The sequence below is a fragment of the Chelon labrosus genome (assembly GCF_963514085.1).
Source record: "Chelon labrosus genome assembly, chromosome: 12".
NCBI classification, from domain to species: domain Eukaryota; kingdom Metazoa; phylum Chordata; class Actinopteri; order Mugiliformes; family Mugilidae; genus Chelon; species Chelon labrosus.
The window spans coordinates 23,980,695-24,005,844 of NC_140345.1; the positions used below are offsets into that span (position 1 = coordinate 23,980,695).

A 25,150-nucleotide genomic window follows, 5' to 3' on the forward strand; every position below is an offset into this window, starting at 1 on the left:
TGTTTACTGTCCTTGGACTGGTGGGTGTTTGAAGTGGCAATTTTAATAAAAAGCACCCACGCTGAGTTTACTTCTGATAAAATGTGTTGTAACTGCCTTGCCTCCATGTTATGTACTGTGAAGGCAGGTGATGTCTGCCGCAGTCCTCCCATGCCATTCACGACACCGACTGTTTCACCTTCAACAATACTGTATATATTGTCTTAGAAGGTTCGCCTGAAGAAAAGCAGAGAAAGGGATTGAGGCCATCTATGGTAAATAACTGTATATGAATCATTTCTACTTTTATCTTGAATAAGAATTTATCTTGTATGTTAACTTTTCTTATTTAAACACAAAATAGTACACTGTAGGCCAATGGTGCATGCAAATACACTGCTGCACACTACTGGAGAGAAGACATTTGAAGATGACCTGTAAATTCTCGTAACATCTCAAACCCCAAAATCAGCTCCATGCATAATGTCCAAGGTAGCTTCATTAAAGTTGTTCATATACTTCTGTTTGTAAATGTGCAAGAGAAACAGCCCAGTGAGTGTAAAGGCGGTGTAGATTGAGAGTTCAGCCTAGTGTGTCCACAACACTGATTTTGCATAATGTGGTATTTGTGAAAACAACACCAAAGATGGATCGGTTTCATCTTTCTCATCAGATGGTCGAGGAACTGTGTTGTTTTTTAAAAAAAAACCCAAAAAAAACAGCTGTTAAATATTCAAGCCTGAGCACGCATCTTCTTTCAGTGATCGGCTATCAGAACAATCACCGTGAATAGTGTGTCGGTTTGTTCATGAAAACGGCTTTCATTTCCGCTGAGCATCTACGACTTCTGCATTTCTACTCTGCCGTTACACATGTGAGGACAGAAAAGAAAAAAACAAAAAGGTTTCCCAAAATATCATTCGGCCCATCGTAGCTGTCACGTCACATCTGGCAGCCTCCCGTGTGAAAAGACTGATAATATGCTTAAACGAGCACGCCATTAATAACCATTGAACTAATGTCATTTTGCATGTTTTAACAGTGCCGGCTATTAGAGTAATTAATGAGGTGTTTGACAGTGACCTTTGCGACTAATGAGCCAGACTCATTCATTAGGCACATCTGTGCACTGTACACTTCCTTTCTGCAGAATCACTGACTATCTTGCTATCGAAACACAGGAAGCCGTTTGTGGTTTCATGTGTTTCTGCTGGGAGCTCAGTGTTAAACCATACACATACACTTAAGTGAAGGTGTGATCAAGCTTTCGTATTTTCACTTGCACAAGATGGATCCGTTTGGGATGGATTTAACTCTAGTAGTAGTCTATGTTGTGTGCATTTTTTTCAAGCTCCTCACTCAAACATTTTATGATTTTATATATAACAACAATATGCATATGCGCTTTGAATATTTCTAACACGTTATCTTGATATGAAATATTCAAATGTTTCCTTTGTGACACTGTGACACTGTGCCTCATGTGGCGGAGCTCCATTAGAGGATGTTTTTGTTCTAAAATTCAACACACATACATTTTATTTGCTAGGAACAAATATCCAGAATGTACACTATATTACCAAAAGTATTCGCTCACCCATTCAAATGATCAGAATCAGGTGTTCTAATCACTTGGCCTGGCCCCAGGTGTATAAATTCAAGCACTCAGGCATGCAGACTGTGAAACAAGACATTTGTGAAAGAATGGGCCGCTCTCAGGAGCTCAGTGAATTCCAGCGTGGAACTGTCATAGGATGCCACTTGTGCAACAAATCCAGTCGTGAAATTTCCTCGCTCCTAAATATTCCACAGTCAACTGTCAGCTCTATTATAACAAAATGGAAGCGTTTGGGAAAAACAGCAACTCAGCCACGAAGTGGTAGGCCACGTAAAGTGACGGAGAGGGGTCAGCGGATGCTGAAGCGCATAGTGCAAAGAGGTCGCCGACTTTCTGCACAGTCAATTGCTACAGAGCTACAAACTTCATGTGACCTTCAGATTAGCCCAAGTACAGTACGCAGAGAGCTTCATGGAATGGGTTTCCATGGCCGAGCAGCTGCAGCCAAGCCACACATCACCAAGTGCAATGCAAGGCGTCGGATGCAATGGTGTAAAGCACGCCGCCACTGGCCTCTAGAGCAGTGGAGACGCGTTCTCTGGAGTGATGAATCACGCTTTTCCATCTGGCAATCTGATGGACGAGTCTGGGTTTGGAGGTTGCCAGGAGAACGGTACATTTCAGATTGCATTGTGCCAACTGTGAAATTTGGTGGAGGAGGAATTATGGTATGGGGTTGTTTTTCAGGAGCTGGGCTTGGCCCCTTAGTTCCAGTGAAAGGAACATTGAATGCTTCAGGATACCAAAACATTTTGGACAATTCCATGCTCCCAACCTTGTGGGAACAGTTTGGAGCGGGCCCCTTCCTCTTCCAACATGACTGTGCACCAGTGCACAAAGCAAGGTCCATAAAGACGTGGATGACAGAGTCTGGTGTGGATGAACTTGACTGGCCTGCACAGAGTCCTGACCTGAACCTGATAGAACACCTTTGGGATGAATTAGAGCGGAGACTGAGAGCCAGGCCTTCTCGACCAACATCAGTGTGTGACCTCACCAATGCGCTTTTGGAAGAATGGTCAAAAATTCCTATAAACACTCTCCTCAACCTTGTGGACAGTCTTCCCAGAAGAGTTGAAGCTGTAATAGCTGCAAAAGGTGGACCGACATCATATTGAATTCTATGAGTTAGGAATGGGATGGCACTTCAGTTCATAGAATGAGTAAAGGCAGGTGAGCGAATACTTTTGGTAATATAGTGTATGTTCAAATGATTTTTATTTTAGAGCAATGATCTTTATCGGTGTTACACTGTGCATATACCTGGGGCCCAAGTCTCCTGTACCTGCAATGCCCATTTCAGCCACCTGATGACAACCTATGTCAGCTTTTTGCTTTCAGTACTGAATGTTGCTGCAGGCGTCTGTGTGCAGAATATGCGTCGTATTTAGTAGAAAAATAAGCATTAACATCTTGTAGCATTTCTGTTTGAGATCATGACAAGCTACAGAACAGTTTTCTTTTTGTTCTTGGTGTACTTTGTCCTACTTGGTGGTACAATGAGTGTGTGCAGAGAGGTAAATCAAAATATGTTGACGTGGCTTACGCAAAATAGGCTTGTGCATAAAGAATGATTGAATTCATTAAGACCACACCTTTGAGGGGTTTTTGTCTCAGTAGTTTTTCACAACAATATGTCTCATCTAATGCAATCTGTGAGAACTATTGCCACATACAGCACTTAGTCTATTCAGGCGATTTCAATTCTAAGGGGTGACGCACTTCCTTTCAACATCAGGGTTAGGTAGCCTTTGCAAAAAAGCTGAGGCGTGGTGAGGACGTCCAGCCTTGTCGGCCCACGGCCGAGATATTCAAGCCTCCCGATCTGCTAATCAGCTGGATTTGTACTCAACATGATCCCTTATTGTTCTTGAACATTTACCGGGCAACCCACACACAGCAGGCAGGTGGACAAAAGATGCAAATGCGGGCGGTGTCATAAATAGACACCGAAAAGCGAGAATACATGGATGGGCAGCTTTGCTCAAATCCTCCGTTTCTGAGAGAATTGTTTAGTGTGAAAAAAAAAAAAAAAAGTGCAGAGAGAATTAAATGAAAGCCTGATTTCTTTCTGTGGAAACAGGTGTACTTTAAAAGAAAAAGGCTCCAAATAGGAATGTAATCCTACAATTATGTATATATACTTTAACCATTAGTTGGCCGTAATAACTATATTTGCTTTGTTAAATCAAATCTGTTTAGAGCACGCAATTAAGGCCACAGCATACTATTATATTTGCTCAGTTTGCTCACTTGAAATTGATTTTACTGGTCTGTGATACGGAGCAGAAGTCAGAAATAGTATAAACTGTGGGATAGTGTGTTGCTGTCAACCACAACGTTGATTATTGTGAAAGCGAGTCAGAACATGTACTGTGTAGTAAAATACATGAATTATTAGCAAGGCTTTGGCTCATGACAGAGTGTAGACTTTATTTTTGGGCCATTGCTTGAGATGTCTAGCTTTACTTGCTGCTGCAAATTAACCACACTAGTGACAAACAGCGTATATTGCCACATGATGAAATGGTAATGTGCCAGAATTTCACATTCTGTTCCTCTAATTCATTCACCTCAGTGTTCTTCCATTGATTGCTCATCACTTGAGCAAATAGATGAGTCATGCAACTTAAAGTTCAGAACAGCACACATCCGGCTCCTCCACGTAAATGGATTATTTTAAAGTCGTCTTACGTTGACCTGTGTCCCATCGCCGTGTTCCTTTTAGCCCCTCATGTGGGTTTCCGTCTTTGTTTTGATTTAGAAACAAAGACACAGTTTTAATTAATTAGAGGATGGAATATTTCTGGAAAACATTTGCGTTCATTCAGGTTTCTCTGTGCAAGCTCATTTACGTGCCAGTATTAAGGTCGTAATGACACAGCCACACGCAAAACAGAAAAAGAAATCTGTCAAAAACGTATATAACAGAGCTGGCTGAACAACTGAAATGCTGTATTGTGGGTAAGGCAGCCAGCTGGTAGTTTTCCTGGCTTCCAAGAGAAGTAGTTAATAAAACATTTCTCAGTGAGCACAGACTTGTCTGATTGCTGACATGGAAAATTACTTGAAGCATTCCAGGCTGAAAGGTGTATTAGCTTCTGAAGCTACTGGCAGTCAGCCAGTTATGATGCAGCGTGGTGTTGAAATGCTGAAGCGTCATAATGAGGTAGCCAAAGCTATAAATGCTGCATAACTGCTCGGCAACCAACACTGACAATACAGCTGCGTAAAAGAAATGGCATTGAACATGGAGAGACACGTCAAGGGTAAGGATGCGAGATTATTTTCTTCTCTTTTTGGATAGTTTAAAGACAGATGACTACATCTAAATACTGATAGAACAGATGAATTATTATAAATAACTGTAATAATTTTACAGTTTAATTGCTGTTGATTGATGATGCAAATTGCTGATGGTTCAAGTAAATAGTCTTTAATATGACAAGCATCTAAAAATGGCTTCTTGTAAACTGCACCGAACCCCAACTATGATATCGATTAATGGCATGGACATGGAAAGTTTAATATGATGGGTGTAGGCTATGTGATGAAGCAGAGCTCCAGGTAAAGCACGGTCAAATCTTAGCTTTAGATTTATGTAGGGTGACCACTTACTTTCTAGGGAAAAGTTGCAGTGTCTTACAGAAAGGCAGACGATACGACATGTTGTAATCATTCAATCTCAAGAAACAAACTGGTACGACTCCAGAGGACAGTGTTGAGCTCTATCTTTATTAGTGTCGAGAAGACCGAGACCTCATTTTTCTGGTAATATCTGTATCTGATCAAACAGTTTAAGAGCCACTGATGTTAAAACCTTTATTTTATCTATTCAGGGGACAATCTCAGCGAAGACCAAGGACTGGTGAACGACCCTGGACATCCACTGAAACGTTCTCCGGTTGTCGTCGACGACGTTCTCCTCAACGGTCCCATGGTGAATCCGCTTGCAGCAGAGAGCTTCCTTCAACAATCCATGGCCATCATTATGGAGGATGCAGTGAAGAAGGCCACCGATGTCAGAGAAAAGGTAGGAATGGTGGCGTTTGCTCCCTCCGTTGTAGATATGTACCTATACAGCAAATTCTGTGAGATGTTTTTACCCCTGCTCGCCAGGTTTGTGAGTGGCAGTCCCCTGAGCAGCTGAAGGAGTTGCTGGATCTGGAGCTAGGGGAAGGAGGGGAGTCCGAGTCCAAGATCCTGCAGCGCTGCAGAGATGCCATCAAATACAGCGTCAAGACCAGTAAGTCCTGAAATTGTAAAAAAAAAATGATATCAGAATGTAGAGACTTCAGTTTAATGACTGGCTAGCTCTGCTCTTCTGCTATCCAAGCAGCATGGTCATTTATGTACCAAATCTGCACAATCACTTACTCTCAACTAAATCATGGGTAGCTTGTGAGACAACAGGCTTTACATGGACATGCTAAAGGCTCCTCATCTATTCTACATACAAGTAGCACAGCAATGAGAGTGAAAGAGCCTCAAAACAAATACGTCTGTTTGCAGACACTTTGATTCCTGGTAGATTTTGGTAGTTGTTTAGCATCTGTGTCTGTTTATGTCTGGTGTCCCTCCGCTATCGCCTCTTGGCCCCTTGTGCGTCTTCCCTTTGTGGTCATTTTGAGTGTCTTTGCGGTTGTTGCACGTCTCTTTGTGGGAATTTTGCATCCTGTGGCCCTAGCTCAGGCGTCTCTTTTGTGAGAACAAATGGTATTATTGCAAACCAAAAGCCATAAAGCGACCCTCTTTATGGGTGGGGCTTATCTTTCCGTTCCATGTGCTATGAACAATCTCTCATGCTGGCTATTGTCAGCACATGTTAAATAGATGTAAGCACAGGTGAACCCACCTGCTTGGCATTCCTGTCAGTCGCCGATGCGCCTTTGTGCTCGCTGCAATGTCGTCAGCCGGGAGCCACCTTTCTCAGATGTTTCGCCCCATTATTCCTGAAACATCTCTGGGTAGTAGGGCAGCAGTAGGGACGTTACCCTACCACTCCCTGCAGCCTGCTTAGGATCCTTCTTTTCCCACGCCTTATCCTTCCTCCGGAGCCAGAGCCAAAAGCTTCCTTGATCCACCTCCTCCGCTATAGGTCACGCATGGCCCGCTTTCTTTCATTGTGGCCTGTTACTCCGAGAGTTTTCCAGAGTCGCTGCTAGTTAACGTGTTAGCACATGTTAACAGACCTTAGAGAGCGCCAATTCCACATCTGCATACTGCATACGCCAATCTAGAAAGAACAAGAAGAGTACACCTTGTCCAAATTTGTACAGTGAAATTGGCACACATCTCAACGCCACATTGATCTGATTGTTACCCGCTCTAATTATTTTTTTTCTTTTATCTCCAGCCCATCCTCGTTTCTTCAATCAGCTCTACGCTGGGATGGAGCCCTACTCTCTGGCGGCAAGCTTCATCGCTGAGGCCCTCAAACCCAGTCTGTGAGTCACACCACTCATAGTAAAAGACAAATGTTTGTGTAGAAATCCTACAAGGATTTGTGCACATCCAGTGTTCAACCAAAATGTGATATAATGTTGTTGTAGTATGTGTTCACTGGAATTTAAAGAAGTAATATTACCCCATACAGTCGTAACTAAGTACAGTAATATGCAATTTTTCCTGCACATGATATTATGCACTTTCCTTGAACACCAGTGTATGTGTGGTTTCCATTAGGTACACGTATGAGGTGGCTCCAGTCTTTAGCCTGATGGAGGAAGCTGTGTTGAGGAAGATGATGGAGCTGGTGGGATGGGAGGAAGGAGGTGATGGGATCTTCAATCCAGGTACGCTGTCATATTCTAGTTCACACAGTGTCCATTCAGCTCATGGACAGATTTCCTGACATTTTCTTTTAGAATTCTCTGGTATAATTCAGACGTCATTGGTCCACCAATGATGGCAAACTGTCCTGGTCCAAATGCAGCAAAACAGGCCCACAAAAGGACATCACCACAACCCATGTTTCATGAACGGGATGAGGTTCTGATGCTGGGATACAGTGTTGCTTCAATTCCAAACTCATTTAAAACAATCAATTCTACCATGGCTTCATCCATCCACAACACATTTTCCCAATAGTCTTCTGTCTAGTCCACATGATGTTTAGCAAACTGCAGACTGGCAGAAATGTTCTTTTTGGAGAGCAGTGTCTTTGTCCTTTTGGAGTGATCTTTGTTGGTCGACCATGTCAAGGGGGAGGGTTGGATGTGCGTGTATGCAGGGTGGGATGGGGGGGTGATTGACTTCACAGCTCTGGGGAAAAAGCTGTCTCTCAGTCTGCTGGTTGTGGTTTTGATGTTTCTGTACCTTTTCCATGACGGAAGAGGTACAAACAGTCCATGGCCCGGGTGGGTGGGATCTGCAGCGATCCGGCTGGCCCTCTTTCGGACCTGGTTCGTGTTGAAAGAGTACAAATCTGGGAGAGAACCCCCCCCCACAATCCCCTGTGCAGTTCTTATCACCGGAGCTAAGTCCCTCTTGTCCTGTGCAGCTCCCATACCACACTGTCACACCGAGACAGAAGACGGGCTCTATTGTGGTCCTGTAAATGTTAGTGAATAGTCGACAGCAGAGTCCAGCCCTCTTCAGCTTCCTGAGGAAGAAAAGCCTTTATTGGGCCTTCTTCCCCAGGTGTGGAGTCTTGACAGACCACATCAGGTCAGATGTGATGTGAATGCCCAGGAATCTGATGTCACTGACCCGCTCGACCGCCTCCCCTTGTATGAGGAGAGGAGCGTGCTCTGTCTTCCTGGACCTCCTGTAGTCCACAATGACCTCCTTGGTCTTGCTGGTGCTCAGAGCAAGGTTGTTGTTCGAGCACCACTCTGTCAGATGTTGGATCTCTTGTCTGTAATGGGTCTCATCATTGCCCGATATGCAAAAACTTCACAATCGTGTTTGTGGGATGGATGGCAGAACAGTCATGTGTTCTGCCATCATGTTTCCATTCAAAACACATTAACTGCAGTGTGTTAGGAATCGAAATCAGATCAGGGCTGAGCATATACTTTAACATCTTTGTGTCAACACATAACGTCTGGAATGCTGTTTTCCTTTCAGGTGGGTCGATGTCAAACATGTACGCCGTAAACCTGGCCAGGTACCGTCACTGTCCTGACATTAAAGAGAATGGGCTCAGTGCTTCCCCGCGACTCGTTATATTCACATCACAGGAGGTATGTTTTCTAAATGCCACTGCACAATATACTCGCGCCTTAATTTTGATGAAATCGTAGACATTGATTAAGTTATGAAATAGTTTCCCTGGTGACATTTTCCAAATCCTGAGCAAAAAAAAATAAAATTAAAAAAATGCAGGCCTTTTGCTTAAATGAAAAAATGATATAATAATATTCTTGATATAAATGTCTTTATTGAAGCTATCCTTCACCCTTTACTCTCATTATCCTTATAAGAAGAGCTTTTTTCACAAAATTAAAGTTGAAGCGACCGATTCACTTAGTTAATGATCTCAGTTAATCTCAGGTCTCAGGAGCAATGCTCATTTCAAGACCGTGACTTTTAAACAGTGGAATAAAACTCCAAAGATCTACTTTGTGCTGGTTGTGGTTCCGTTGTGGTTCTGTTTGAACACTGACCGTTGTTTAATCTGTTCCAGTGTCATTACTCCATCTCCAAATCAGCATCTTTCCTGGGAATTGGCTCTAAGAACGTCTATGCGATCCCGTCTGATGAAAGGTAAATTGACACTCCCATGTAATCCAACCTGAGGGGCCAGTTCTTCCTCTGAGAACATGGAGACCTGAATGGGACTCATTTGACGGTTGACAGCCATTGTGACGATTCCCATCTCTCCATCTGTGGGAATGAAATTACTGTCAAGTCAAGACTTGATGCTGATTATCCAACTGTTTGCCTACTCCCATTTGCATCATGAATTGTTTTGTGTGTTTGTCAGGGGGAAGATGATTCCATCTGCTCTGGAGGAGCAAATAGAATCTGCAAAAAGTGAGGTGAGGCGCTCTTCTTCCCGGTTCTGGGTGCTCGAGATAGTGTGCAAGAAAATATGTCCTTGATTGTGTGTGCGTGTGTGTGTGCAGGGTGCAGTTCCCATCATGGTGAACGCCACAGCGGGGACCACGGTGCTTGGAGCGTTTGATCCCATCGAGGAAATCGCCGACATCTGTGAGAAGCACAACCTGTGGCTGCACGTCGATGTGAGCTCTATAATTAAATCGCCCATTTATTTCCTGGAATGACCCATCAGTGCCCATCATTCTGATTCTTTTAACTTTCTTTTCCTCAGGCATGCTGGGGAGGGGGAGTTCTCGTGTCTAAGAAGCATAAACACTTGGTCAAAGGGATCCACAGGTAAACAGAGAGATCACATCACAGCTGTCAAGGAGCTGTCATTTCCTTGAACTTTTTCTGCCGTTGAAAAGGCATCTTTACATCTCAGTAAAGCAGAATGCCGGATGTCTCCAGCAGCGATAAAACACTCACCGTGTGCACATTTTCTTCTGTGTGTTTGTGATAAGGGCCGACTCTGTTGCCTGGAACCCTCACAAGATGCTGATGGCATGTCTGCAATGCTCTGCTTTCCTGGTCAGAGACAAAACAGTAAGAACATGTTCACTTGTTATCTGATAACGCAGTTTCCGGCCTTCAAACTCCGTGCTTCTGAACAGTTCTAGCCCTGTAAAACTGCACCTATATAAGCTTTTGAGAATTAACACTTGATTTGCTTCACTGTCAGAAAAAAAAGCTATAAAAATATACGCAAACATAGATTTATATATATTTACATTGTGAAAACAAGTAAGAGAGATAAGTAAGTTAGAGAAACAAGACTAAAGAGACACATTGCAGCCCAGTACTTTAATATTTGTTAATTTTTCGGTTCACTCAATCAAAAACAGAGGAACTGAAAAGTGTGAATTTCCTGTTTCCTGTACAATCAGAGTGTGTGATCTTTATTTTTTTTTTGGTGGTGACTTTTTTTTGGCCAGGCAGTGTATATGAGACTTTTAGGAATGAGGGAAATTCATGCTAACTCCAATAAAAGAAATAGTCTGATTAGGCACGGAAGGGCCAAGAGCAAACTAACAAGATTATCACTATATCAAGAAGAAAGAAACCAACTGTACCAAAGGACTATGCAAGTTTTATGAATTAACTTAATGCAAAGTGCAGCAGATGTAAAAAAGAGAATGTTAAATGTCAGGTATTTGGTGTGACCCCTTGCACACAGATTTTCAAAGCAAGAATCTTCTTCCTCTCAGAGAACTTGCGTCAGTTGCATGACTCTTCTTCTTCTTCTTCATGCTGAAGACAGTTCTTTCTTGTTTCTTTTTCTTCCTTTTCTTCTTGCCTTGTTTTCTGAGCCAGCTGTGGCTGTGCACGATGTGGGTGGGGTTGTGGTGTTTCCAACTGGGAACGAACCTAACGACCTGATTATTAACATCTGACCAAGTTAAACAAAGAGTGGTTCAGCTTGGACGCCGGTCGGCGTTAAGAGCCAGATGGGAAAAAAACAAAAAATTGCACGCAAGGTTTGAATCTTTCAACTTTCAAACTTAGCTGTTTTTCAAAGTTTACTCAGTTTACATCCGTCATACCTAACACATTACAATGCATAGAAACACTGTTGTCCATATCTGTGACAATGTCATTGAAACAAATTGCTGGAACTTTGCTTTCCAAATTGTGGGGTAAAAATTTATATACAAAACAAGCATGATGCATTTGAATACCTACATGATAATCCCTTTGTTACCTACTGGTAAGCTGTGGAGAGGTGGTGAGAGAAGCAGCTTTAGGTTAGGTTAGCGTCCCCCGCATGTCCATGGCTGAGGTACCCTGATCAAGCATCTAATCCCCAAACCGGGTGCTGCGCAGTAGCAGCCCACTGCTCTGAGATCGTTGGCCTTATTACTAAATGTGGTAACCCCCCTCACAAAGCAAAGAAGGCCCAAAAAAGCCCGGAAAGCTTTACAGTTTCTTCTTGTGCGTGCACGCTTCTTCTGATGAACTTCTTTCCTTCTTTGTGGTGACAAACACCCTTCTGAGAACTTCCTGGCATTGGTTTACTCTTGCCTTGACGACAGTGTATGTGCATTCATTCACTTATGCGCCCTATAAACCCTCCTCTTCCTCAGAGTCTCCTCCAGCGCTGCCACTCTGCCCAGGCCTCCTACCTCTTCCAGCAGGATAAGTTCTACGACGTCAGCTATGACACGGGGGACAAGTCGGTCCAGTGCAGCAGGAAACCGGACGCCTTCAAGTTCTGGCTCATGTGGAAGGCGCTGGGAGCCAGAGAGCTGGAGCAAAGGGTGGACCGAGCCCTCGCCATGGCCAAGTTAGTCCAAGGAAAACACACACACACACACACACATTTTGCAGACAACCCTCAGTGACAGTATGGAAACCTGACTGCAAGAGAGTAAAGATAGAATTTGTGCACTTGCATTTTACTAGAACACACCTCATAAATAAAAATAAATAAATAAATAAAGTAAATACCCTGCAGTCCTGTAAAGACATGCAGTGAGTTGTATGGGCACGACTAGCAATATTCAATAATCTGCAAGATAAAAACTTAAGCACAAGTCTCGGGTTTAGTTTGATTTAGAGAAGTCAACTGGTGCACAGTGCACCCTAGTGGTGGAAAGCGTGCTTACATTTTGAAATGAATTGTCAGACATTTGTTTTGCAGCTAAATATGATTTAAAAAAATATATAAAGATTTATAAATCTTATGGTTAAAATAGATCTTGCAGGTTTTATTAACACCTTACAATCACACCATTCTTTTTATTTGTCAAATGAAGTTTGATTTATTTACTTTTACCAGCAGGTGATCCAATATCTTGTGGATAAACTCTAAGCACACGAGCCATGACACAAGTTGCTGATGTGGTCAAGTGGTGTACCTAAGAGTAGAGACTGGACTAAGAATGGGTTATGTTGTACAGATGTAGGAATAAAAATGTAACCCAAACATCGTGCTTTGATTGATTTTGCAGGTATCTAACGCAAGAGATCAAGAAAAGAGAAGGATTTCGTTTGTTGATGGAAGTAAGTTCATGCACAACTTCACCCTGAAGTACTGAAATCACGGTATTCATAGTCATTATTGTTATTTGACGGAAATATTTCATTGAGATCCATGTTGATCCCTTTCTCTCTGCAGCCTGAATATACAAATGTTTGCTTCTGGTACATCCCACCGAGTCTGAGGAACCTCCCCGACGGCCCTGAACTCTGGAAGAAGCTCCAAGCTGTAAGGAGCTTTATTTTGTTGACCTTTGACTCCTGTGTGTCGGGGCTGTCAGTCATAACAGGGCCCTCTCTCTTCCTCTGCAGGTGGCCCCGGTGGTGAAAGAGCGCATGATGAAGAAGGGCAGCATGATGATCGGCTACCAGATCCACGGCGACAAGCCCAACTTCTTCAGGATGGTGATCATCAGCCCTCAGGTCAGCAGGGAGGACTTGGACTTTGTCCTGGACGAGATACACAACCTGGGAAAGGACTTGTGAGGGACGATCAGCTTTACTCCTCTGACAGCAGCGGACTTTGTAGAGTTGCAGAGTTTGTATCTGAAGAGTACCTGTTTACAATTACTGACTTTAAGTTCTCTTTCAATCAGTTAAAACGATGTGAACGTGAATCAATTAATGTAAGCTATTTCCATGCTGGAATCTATCAGATCTAGAAAGGCAGATTTACACCTGCTGTTTTTGTTGTTGTTGTTGTTTTAGCTCTCTTACTGTTTTTGTATAATGCAGTTTTTCACTGTTAATAGTTTTTAATATGTGTCTCAAATAAAAAATAGAAATAAATCAACAGCCCCTGGACGTGTCCATGTGTTTAAATCCAAACAGAGAGACCCTCCACCATTAAAATGAAGTATTCTGTGACTATTTATTCTGTTTGCCAGCAGTATGCACCGATCAGGATAGAAGATAGTTATGTGATTTTGTATAGATGTCCATTTATGCCATTAAATAATTCTTGTTGTGAGGTAATATGTGACTGAACGTTTCCAGATTTCGATGATGCATTTTTCAGTGGCCTGTAAACACACCCCATACACGTACACAGATCAGGCAAAACATTATGACCACCTTCCTAATGTTGTGTAGGTCTCCCTTGTGCCGCCAAAACAGTTGTGACTCATCAGAGAATGGACATGGGCCTTCTGAGGGTGTCCTGTGGTGTCTGGCAACAGAATGTTGGTAGTGGGGGGCCTTTGAGGGGAGGGGCCTCTGTGGATCATCCCACAGATACTTGATCAGTTTAGGATCTAGTGAATTTGGAGGTCAGGTCAACACCTTGTGCTGTTCTACATGTTTTTTTTTTAGTTGTTCCTAAAGCGTTTTTGTGTGTGTACCTGTGTCAGGCTGCATCCTGCTGGGGATGGCTGCTGCCATCAAGGAGTATCATTGCTATGGGGTGGGGGTGCCTGGTCTGGTCTAGGTGGGTGCTACATGTCTAAGTAACATCCACATGAATGAATGCCAGGCCCAAAAGTTTCCCATCAGAACATTGTATTGTCACAAGATGGTCAATGTTATTCACTTCTCCTGTCAGTGGTCATAATGTAGTGGCTGATCGATGTAGCTCACACAGTCCATCTCAGATCTGGGAAAGTGTAATGTAGTGTAGTGCAGCTCAAGCGTTGCAGAGTAAGTTTTGTGTTGTTTGAATCAAATATCAACGAGCTGCAAATTTCTTTTTTTTATGGAGGACTTTATTAAAAATGACATACAAACAAATACTTGGCTACACATGTATAGCTGCACAGATCACTTTTAGATGAAGCAATGTAGCAAAGTTTTTAATGGGCTTTGAATGTCGAAACAGCATTTTTTTTGTTTTGCTTACCTGGCCTGTTACTGCTTTTCATTTTCATTTTTATTTTTGACAGTCAGAGATGAACACGGTGAAATATTCAAGTAAGTATGGAGCTTACCTTCACCTAGAAACCACAGAAACCCAATTGAATGTTAAATTGCTCTAGATAGTGTTCATACAGTACGTATAATGTACAGTATATGACAGCTAAAGGTCAAATACTCTGTGTGAAATCACTTGCATTTGCTTGTGGACAAAAACATACACTTACATTCTTAAATATACCTTTGTAAATCATTTAGTTGTCATGGTAGATACATTCGCTCGTATTACTGCTGCTGTTAGTGGCTCTCGTTTGGAGAATGTCCCCAGGCGTCCATCTGTGACAGCTGATCGGAAAAAGCTCGTCCCTCACAAGTCCTTCCCCAGATTGTGTATCTCGTCCAGGACAAAGTCCAAGTCCTCCTTGCTGACCTGAGGGCTGACGACCACCATCCTGAAGGAGTTGGGCTTGTCGCCATGGGTCTGGTAGCCAATCATCATGCTGCCCTTCTTCATCATGCGCTCTTTCACCACCGGGGCCACCTGCAGAGGACGAAATCGGACACCGCAATTACTTACTCACACATTCAGGGTGTATAATAGAAATGCACATATGGACATATGTTGTTAATGCCAAATTGTGCATTGAGTGCATTGCAGGTAGTTATGCAGTTAATCACTTCTGCTTTGAACAATACAACAGGGGTTCTAACTATCTATAGATTCTCAGACTCAGACCACAGGTGCACACAGTATTAGCCCAAAGGCTGCAGCTGCAGGTTCTGCTCCTTGATTTACTGCTCACGACAACTGGATCCAAGCATAAAATCTGGATACTGATACAAAGGTACCACTCTTCAGTAATTCTCTGCTTACTTTGTGCAGCTTCTTCCAGAGGTCAGGGCCTTCGGGAAGGTTCCTCAGGCTCGGTGGAATGTACCAGAAGCAAACGTTAGCATATTCAGGCTGTAACAGAGAAAAAAAAATTCAGAGGATCCTTTCGGACAACATAAAAGATGCAACTGAACTGATAGGGCTGAGATGCTGTTACAGAACGTTCATGACAAACAGCAATGTGATCTTCAGAGGTTTGGTTTGAAATTATTGCAGGAATTTGAAAGACTTACTTCAATCAACAGCTGGAATCCTTCTCTTTTCTTGATCTCTTGAGCAAGATACCTGGAAATAAAAGCACATTTAACCTCCGGATGCCACACAAATCAGGGTTTAGCTCAGACTGTCTGTGGAGCTTATACTCTTAGCAGCCTACCAGATTTATAACCCCTGCAAGTATGCATCCATACATGGTAAGTGGACTGTTGTAGGGGCTTGGGGATTGGCAGAGATCTTGAGTGTGTATTTATGTACTGTATGATTTTACGGTCAAGGAATACATAGATCTTATATTTTCCTCGGACTAACTTGGCCATGGCGAGGGCTCGGTCCACCCTTCGCTCCAGCTCTCTGGTTCCCAGAGCCTTCCACATGAGCCAGAACTTGAAGGCGTCCGGTTTCCTGCTGCACTGGACCGACTTGTCCCCTGTGTCATAGCTGACGTCGTAGAACTTATCCTGCTGGAAGAGGTAGGAGGCCCGGGCAGAGTGGCAGCGCTGGAGGAGACTCTGAGGAAGCACAGACGTCACAAAGAAAACATTCATCTCCTTCTGGTTGAAGACCTAGACACATCCCGCTATCCTGCTAATAGTCACAAACAGATGAGAAGACGATTTATGGAGTAGTAAGGGAGCTTGACTTACTGTTTTGTCTCTGACCAAGAAAGCGGAGCACTGAAGGCACGCCATCAGCATCTTGTGAGGGTTCCAGGCAACAGAGTCAACTCTACGTCCGACATAAGAAACACAGTAGACAGTGAGGCTGCAGTCAGTGTTTTGTGGCTGGAGACCACTCAAGATCATTGATCATCTAAGTATCTAATGGCACAAATGCACTTCCATACAAAACCACACAGCTATCTCCGATCGATTTGTCTTTTTCAATTTGAATCTATGTTTACCTGCGGATTCCCTTTACCAAGTTTTTATGCTTTTTAGACACAAGAGCTCCTCCACCCCAACATGCCTGAAGAAAAGAAAGTTGAGGTAATGATTATGATGAGCGCTGACGGAGAGGCGCGATGAATAAAAACCGATATAATCACTGAGCTCACGTCAACGTGCAGCCACAGGTTGTGCTTCTCACAGATGTCGGCGATTTCCTCGATGGGATCGAACGCTCCAAGCACCGTGGTCCCTGCCGTGGCGTTTACCATGATGGGAACTGCACCCTGCACACACACACACAATAATAATAATACACACTTTAGTTTTGCATTGATTTAAAAGTCATGAAACAAAGTCTGAAATATGAATCGTCTTCCTCACCTCACTTTTCGCTAGCTGTATTTGTTCCTCCAGAGCGGAGGGAATCATCTTTCCTCTGAAAACACATGCACACACATAAGGTAATAGAAGTTTTAGAGTGGTTTTCAATTAACTCTTCACAGAGGAGGAAACAGCATATCAGGCAGGATTATAGGGTATGTTTGAGAGGAAGGTTACCTCTTATCAGACGGCACCACATAAACATTCTTGGTGCCAATTCCCAGTAAAGCGGCTGATTTGGATATGGAGTAATGACCCTTGGACAGATTAAACAAGAGCATGTCAACAAAATGAGATTTGCTTCATTTACCACAACAAATATATCACACTTTCGGAAACACATTTCAATTCAAAGCGTTCAATTCCTTTTAGGAGTGGATTCAGTAATACATACACCAATCAGGCAAAACATTATGGCCACCTTCCTAATATTGTGTAGGTCTTCCTTGTGTCTCTAAAACAGTTGTGACTCATCAGAGAATGGACACGGGCCTTCTGAGGGCCTCCAGTCCTGTGGTGTCTGGCAACAGAATGTTGTTAGTGGGGGGGCTTTGGGTGCTATGGGTTGAGGGGAGGGGCCTCTGTGGATCATCCCACAGATACTTGATCAGTTTGGCATCTAGTGAATTTGGAGGCCAGGTCAACACCTTGTGCTGTTCTTCATGTGTTTTTTACTTGTTCCTAAAGTGTTTTTGTGTGTGTGTCTGCTGCCATCAAGGAGTGTCATTGCCATGGGGTGGGGTGGGGGTGCCTGGTCTGGTCTAGGTGGGTGCTACATGTCTAAGTAACATCCACATGAATGCCAGGTCCAAAAGTTTCCCAGCAGAACACTGAATTGTCACAAGATGTTCAATGTTATTTACTTCACCTGTCCGTGGTCATAATGTTGTGGCTGATTGGTGTATTTTCAGATATTCTCTCTTTTTTTTCTTTATTTAAAATTATGCTATATATGGATGGAAAAGCCAGTTAATAACCAAACATTGCCGCCCTTATGCTTTAACCCTGAAGAATCCCAGAGAAACCCACCTCCTGTGATGTTAATACGGCCAGTCTTGGAGCATTAGAGAGGCCGACCTCTTTGATATCTGGGCAGTAACGGTACCTGGCTAAGTTCACAGCGTACATGTTGGACATTGAGCCACCTGGAAAGAAATTTGAGCCCAAGACAAAGTAATAAAGTTGCGTGTCGATGTTGGAGGCCTCATTCATTAGCATTCGATAGGATAGGATAGGTGCTGCCGGTCGGCGTACCTGGATTAAAGATTCCGTCCCCTCCTTCTTCCCAGCCAATCACCTCGATCATCTTCCTCAGCACAGCGTCTTCGATCAGGGTAAAGACTGGAGCCACCTCGTATGTGTACCTAACAGATACAGCATGTTCAGTGTCAGTGTGACTTCAAAGTCTGATACGATGTCGGGAATGTGAAAGCCACTGGACTGAAACATTTCCATGTGTGACTTACAGTATTACAATGGGTTGTTTGACTCACAGACTGGTTTTGATTGCTTCAGTAATGAAGCTTGCCACGGTGGAGTAAGGCTCCATCCCCGCATATAGCTGGTTGAAGAAACGAGGATGACCTACAGAGATAATAGAGTCCTGTGACTATTGTCTTAAAGTGTGTCTGCACATTTTAAATCCCTCTCTCCTTGATTGCTACATTTTGTACTGATCACTTCTGCAAAAAATCTAATTTGCGTCTCAGTTTTCATTGCTCAGTGTACAACATTTGCTGTGTATATGACAATAAATAGAAGATGCCACCTTCAATGACACTGTTCTCACTGACTCTTTGAGACTGTTTTGCTAAGACTGAAACGAAAATGTCACGTTGGATGTTTTCCATCTGGCCTGGTGATGCACACGCTTACTGATCTCCACTCATTGAATTTCAAAAGCCCACAAAGTTCAGATTAAAAAACAATATTGTAATTCTATTATTAGTGTACGACTTTGACCTAGACCTAGTCTGTCTATGATAGAAAAAGAACTTTGAGTGACTCAGGTCAAAAGTCAAAAAGGTTTCTTTAATCAGTGACTCACAGAGAGTCTAATTACAAGTCCTCTCTGGAGAGAAGCTCCTCGGGCTACCTCCCCTATGCACACAGTTTTAACACAGAAAATCTTGGTATGTGGTTTCCATGGTGATGTGAGTGCTATCAGTCCTTTATCATTTCTTGCTTGCAACATCCTCAGTGCAATGAATGATCTTGTGAAGGCAGAAGAACACATTCTAAATCCAAACATAGAGATGGTAAATAAAGGGTCATAAAGATGTTAAACAAAGGATTATGCAGGTTATACATTTAGTTGTGTCATTGCTTTAAGTCCATCTATGTGTAACTAGTCTAAAGTTGAAGATAAGGTGAGCATAGAACATCAGTGAACATTTAGTAGTATTTTTCTATCAGTCTACACAGCATGTTCAACGCTGATGCCTCACAAAAAGAAAGAGCTGCCAGTGGAGTTTTCATGCCTTTCCTTTGCCAGTTTCCTCCCACGACAAAGACATGTAGGCTTTTTTTTTTTTTTCATGAGTATAAGTAGCGACCACACTGCTCCAGCATTTTAGGATTCTTAAGAATGGCTTTTAAAAAAAACGCTGCAGACATCTTGGGTTGCATTTTGGTCTGGACACAGGTCATAGTGTTACCCCTTGTCCGTAAGAATCAGCCTTGATGACCAGGGGTTAATTTGAAATAGATAACAACTTATCAGGTGTTGCTAATGTTATTGTCGATGCTAGAAGTTGTTTAAGCATTTAATTTTTCAATTAAACAATTAAAAAAAGGGTAAAAACATGCCAACTCTAGATAGTACCACAAGCAAACAGAACAGAATGAGTTAGGAATACTGCCTTACACTGTATTCCACCATATAAATGCAAATCATTCTTTTTTTTAGATATGTTATTGTTCCTCTGCTTTCCTACTGTACTCTCTCTCTGTTAACAGATTTGGATCTAGATGAGACCATTATTAGGTCATAAATGTCTCATTGAGTCAGAGGACTTACCAGTCTTGACGCTGTATCTGATCGCATCCGCGCAGCGCTGCAGGATCTTGGACTCTGACTCTCCTGCGTCTCTCAGCTCCAGATCCAGCAGCTCCTTCAGCTCCACGGGGGACTGCCACTCACAAACCTATTCAAGGACAAATGCCTCACTGTCAAGGTCATCAGATAATGATATAAAGTTTATTGGTGCTATTAAAGCCATGCACAGTACGCGGTGACACCTTGCAGAAAGAAGAGCAGGATGACCCGGTCTTTACCTTTCCTTGCACATTAGTGCCCTTTCTCACTGCCTCGTCCAAAATCAGCTCCATGGCTTGGTGGATGAAGCTCTCGGCTGTGTGCACGTCCACGGTGGATCCATTGATGACGGACGTGTCAGCTGGGGAGCACTTAGACTCACAGGAATTCACCCCTAAAACACGACAAACAAAAATAAAAATAACTCTGTTCTGTGTCCTGTGCTCAGTCTAGTGCTTGACTAGTAGCTGCAACACGTTCGCTCATTTGTCCTGCTTTGAGGATGTTCTGTCTTCTGGAATTTCCTCAAACATTGCTGTAACTAAAACGTCTAAAACTACCATATAAACCAAAATCTATTGTGCATGCACAGCTGACTCTGTAACGTCCATTAGACACACATAATCTGCATCTCTATTTAATTTAAATGCTTTCATTTCCTAAATAAAATCGCAGTTGAAATATTAATATTCCGTTTGCGTCCCGTCAGTGTCATCCCTCCATTTAGCTGTCGCTCTCACACCGCTGTGATGTGAGAGTCAAGGTTGCTTCCTGACCTCTGATCTGGATCCGCCTTTTGATGTTAGTCATGGCGAGCATCCAAATTGTCGGGAATACATGAACCGATTAACCCCATCAATACAAGCTGCTGCTTATCTTTTTGAACTTTTAACTTGCCATACAGCTGGGTGTCACGCCACCAGTTGATGTCTGATGATGTCATAGAGCTTTATTGGGCCCTAGGGTGTACTGTAAATGTTATGGTTTGGTGCTCTAAGGTTTCGCTGAGCTGAACTGAGACCATTATGCCTTCAGTGTTTGGAAGGAGCCGAGTCCTGACGCAGCACTCCCTGAAATACAAGTATGTAATGCAGCTGTTGTGCAGGCAACAGTTTTATGTCTAAGGTTTGAGATGTCTTGTATCATACTGGGAAAAAATAGAATGATACAGACTCTATAATGTTTTAAAAACACCCACAGGTGCTATTATATGCTGTTCAGTAACATTCCCACAAGACTAATATATTCTTATAGTGTATATTTAAAATATATTTCATTGTTCCACCACGTACCACCAGTGAGTCACTGTAGAATTATGAAAAACATAATAATAATAATAATAATAATAATTTATACAGCCTTTTCCCACAGGAGGAAATTATCTTTCTGCTTTTGAGTCGTTCACACAATAGTGTGTACAATCGGAGCTGCAGCCTCTAAGGGCCGCACCCAGGGGAGCAATTTGGGAGTTAGGTGCTAGCTTACGGCACCTCAGCTATGGACACAGACAGGGGGAGGTGAACCCGGGTCCCAAGCTGCATCTCTGACCTACTTCATAGCTCTACAAGTGTGCAGTCGGAGCAGCGGGCTGCAGCCTCTAAGGGCCGCGCCCGGGGAAGGGCATGTCAGATTTGTTGTAAGCACTCGTTAAACTGTTTTAATACGATAAGTGGTGAGCAGCTGTGCACATTTTCACTGTCACAAGATGCAGTGTGTGGTTGTTGATGCAAATGATATATCCTGTAATAATGCACATTATAGTAACAGTATGCAACAATTGTTTGCATTGTTTGCACATAGTTTGACTAAAACACAATCTAGCTGTCCAGAGAAAATGAGTCTAACACTTACTGTTCATGTGTTTCTCCACACTCGATGCCATGTCTCAGCTGTGATGCTGCTCTATTGTGTTCCTGCAGAAAATTGCAGGCTTTGCAGAAAGATGCCTGTATTTATACGGAGAAGGACGGACTCTCCTGATGTCATGGAATTTCCCAGTAACAGCTTTTGGATGCACAGTGACTAGAAAACATCTGCGCCACGCAGCAAAGTTTCCTTTTAATGCTTTCTATATTTCCTTCAGCCTACTTATATTTGTTTTACTGCTTTATTTTTTGGTAAAGAAGATTATGCAGCAAACACAAATTCTTCCTTTTAAAAGCTTTTGGATTCAGTTGCAAAAGTACAGTGATTCTTTTGTTTAACCAGTTCCATTGTAAGATTTACATTTTCTTACTTGGCGAATACCTTAAGCCATCTGGAATTCTAGATAAAAATCAAATATATTTTCACTGCTAAAGAAAAGAGTCCACAAAAGGAACTTCTGATGATCCCTGCAGACTGCTTTTAGGAAGGAATGGCAGAAAATTTTAAGTGAAAAGCTACATAACATTAGTATAAATTAGTTTATTAAACTGTTTAGTTGTTTATCTCAGTTAACCTGAAGAAATGGCATTTAGAAGATGACTAGGTTTTACTGTGGAGATTGTGGTGCACCACAATTATTTTTTTCATTTTAACTGCAATCTCACTCAAACACCCACACATGCACGGATTCTTTCCCCTGAAATATACTTCCTCAGAAGGTCTGGGGTGAGAAACCAGCGCAGGGGTGATATTAAACGCACATGTGGCATCCACGAACTCAACGTTGTGTAACACCCACTCGGCTGTAAGCGGCGCTGCCACAAGACCAGTAGATTGAACATTGTCCTCTCTCTACAGTTGTGGAAAACTACTAGAATCTGCATGTACTGTGGAAAGTTACAGAATCCCTCGATTTCAGTCAGTTTCAGGAAGTTTATTGGTGAGTGTAACAGGAGGCCAGAGAGCAAACACGAAGGGGGAGGCCAGAGTTCAGGTGGATGCTGGGACAGTGCGAGCAGCAACGCCAGCTGCAGTGATGGTGATGAAGATGATGTCTGTGCAAATTTCATGTGAGGCTATCGCTAGGTCTTTGGGGCAGTTGCCCCGCTTTGTGCACAGTCCGGCATTGGTTGCACACAATTGAATGCACACTAATGAATCCATGCTTACAGTGGAAAAAGTGGAGCCGCTGGCTTTGCCGAGGCCCTAAATCGCTCAGCCTTTATCATACAGCTGAAAATAAAATCATTAAAGAATGGTAAAGTCCACAAACGGCGTGCAACCCTGACCCAGGCCTGAGTGTATGCAACGTGACGCAATAAACCGTGTCGCCTCCAGCTCCGCGGAGCTTCTGCGGCATTCACAAGCATCCTTCGTTCTCTTCTGCCGCTTGATTTCTTTCCTAGAAAGTGTGACCTGTTCCAAGAAGCTTCAACGCAAATGTGGGAGATAAGATAAGAGAGAATAGATACGGCGGCGGTGTCGCTTAAAGGGGTTAGGGTCGGGCAGTTCTGAGGCCAGGTTTTGGATCGTAGACGCAGATCATCATTTTTCACATTAATTATTAATTGGAGCTTGTGGGACTCACGTCAAGGTGATAAAATTATATTTATATGTTTGCAAACTCTGTGACACTGTGAATAAGGTCTTTAGTTTTGGGAGAGCTTCATTTCTGTATTTTTGCACCTCTTCGTGTTCACTGCATGTCTCTTGCGTTGTCTTTTGTTGTCTTTGGGGTCATGGTGGATTTCTTTGCGGTTGTTTTTCCTTCTCTTTTTGGTTGATCCATGTCTAGTTTTGGTTGTCATGTCAAAGTGTGGTTGTACCTAAAATATGGCCTTAGTCCAACAGTTAGTGAGATACAGTAGCGGTCTAATGAGGCAATGAAGCTCTTAAAACTGCTGCAGCACATCGAGTCCAAGCGCCCTGCGCTTACAGACAGATTAAATAGCTTTTGAGCCACTGGTACAGAGTAGTTTAAACTATAAATGTACTAAATGTGCACTGATACGTCATTATTATTATCCAATAATGCCATGTACAGTACATCTGTGAAGATGGGAAGATCATCCAGCTCATAGTATGTCTAAAACAAAGCTGAAACAAAAGAGACGTGGGATATTTTACCACTCCTCCAAATGGCTCTTCAACTGAAAAAGCCACTTAGGCAGTTGTTCAAGGGGATTCCAGTGGCATTAGTATGCTAATGTGACAATCAATGGACTGACCACTGGGGGAGTGGAGACAGCATACAGAAGAGAGGCCAGGAAAATAATCTTTTCTTAAGTGGAGAAGAGACCAAAGAGGCGATTATTGATCCGAGCAGAAGGAAGAAGGAGCAGCCCCTCCCAGTATACTTTGGCGAGACTGGGGTGGAGAGGGAGGTGATAAACCTTCAAATTCCTGGGATCCTGGAGTCACAATGCTCAGCAGCTCCTGGAAAAATCTCGGTAAAGACTGTACTTTGGTACGTTGACCAAAATCCAAGTACAGCTGAGAGTGTCACCATCACCTTGGCCACAGCGTGGTTCAGAAACTGGACAGTTCATTTGTGGAGTGTAGCCTTCCGTTCACTACGGGACAGTGCAGGATCGAGGTCATCAGAGGAGGGAGCCACCAGAACTCAACCTCTTCGCACTCCTGCCGTCGAGAAGATGCTACAGGAGGCTGAGATCAGACTCCTGAACAGTTCGTTCAACGCTGCCTCACTTCCCCTGACGGTATCTGTAACACAACGCACAGAGAACCTTCTAAAACTCAGGTTTTAAGCTTTAAATTGAACAGATTTTTCCTGTTTTTGGCTGTCATCGGGCGAGAGGCGGGGTACATCCTGGACAGGTCTCCAGTCTATCTTAGGGCTAACACAGAGAGACAGACAACCATTCACACTAACACCTACGGCCAATTTAGAATCACCAATGAACCTAACAAGCCTAACGATTTCTTTGGACCGTGGTACCCAAAGAGAACCCACGCAGACACAGTGAGAACATGCAAACTCCACACAGAAAGACCCCATTCGGCCTTTGTATTGTTTGTAAATCTGGTCTGAAACCCCCAGAACAAGTACTAAGGCGACGGTGGCAAGGAAAAACTCCCTTTTAACAGAAAGAAACCTTGAGCAGAACCTTAAGCTCATATGGAGGAACCCATCTGCTTAAGGCTGGCCGGGCAGAGAAGTCTTTCTATTGAATCTTGAATTTGATTTAATCGTTCATCACATTTAAATTAGAGACTTAGAAGTGTTTCTAGAGTAAAACGTGTTGTTTTTTTCTGACATGAAATGGGATTTCAGTAAAAGTTACTGCGCACCAAAACAAACATGATCCATTCAGCTCCAGCTGCCATTGTTTACTGGAGTAGAAAAGTATAAAAAAGGTAAAAATAAACTAAAACAA

The 25,150-nt window shown here is 43.0% G+C and overlaps 2 protein-coding genes across 2 annotated transcripts; one reads left to right on the forward strand and one right to left on the reverse strand.

Annotated features, from left to right (window-relative positions):
* Window positions 1-3,500: 3,500 nt before the first annotated feature.
* Window positions 3,501-14,496, forward strand: LOC311496415 (acidic amino acid decarboxylase GADL1-like). The gene is made up of 14 exons (XM_084556277.1): window positions 3,501-5,630; window positions 5,717-5,843; window positions 6,954-7,044; window positions 7,283-7,392; window positions 8,669-8,784; window positions 9,228-9,307; window positions 9,528-9,582; window positions 9,670-9,786; window positions 9,876-9,940; window positions 10,108-10,189; window positions 11,728-11,927; window positions 12,595-12,646; window positions 12,762-12,851; window positions 12,935-14,496. The coding sequence occupies exons 1-14, from the start codon at window positions 5,535-5,537 to the stop codon at window positions 13,106-13,108; spliced, it is 1,455 nt and encodes a 484-aa protein (XP_084412403.1). The 5' UTR covers window positions 3,501-5,534; the 3' UTR covers window positions 13,109-14,496.
* On the reverse strand, window positions 14,303-21,803 carry LOC311496414 (acidic amino acid decarboxylase GADL1-like). Its single transcript, XM_084556276.1, has 15 exons — window positions 21,738-21,803; window positions 20,126-20,280; window positions 19,869-19,995; window positions 18,343-18,433; window positions 18,104-18,213; window positions 17,879-17,994; window positions 17,027-17,106; window positions 16,850-16,904; window positions 16,636-16,752; window positions 16,483-16,547; window positions 16,226-16,307; window positions 15,891-16,090; window positions 15,596-15,647; window positions 15,345-15,434; window positions 14,303-15,011 (listed from the first exon to the last, which is right to left on the reverse strand). The coding sequence occupies exons 1-15, from the start codon at window positions 21,766-21,768 to the stop codon at window positions 14,838-14,840; spliced, it is 1,545 nt and encodes a 514-aa protein (XP_084412402.1). The 5' UTR covers window positions 21,769-21,803; the 3' UTR covers window positions 14,303-14,837.
* Window positions 21,804-25,150: the final 3,347 nt, after the last annotated feature.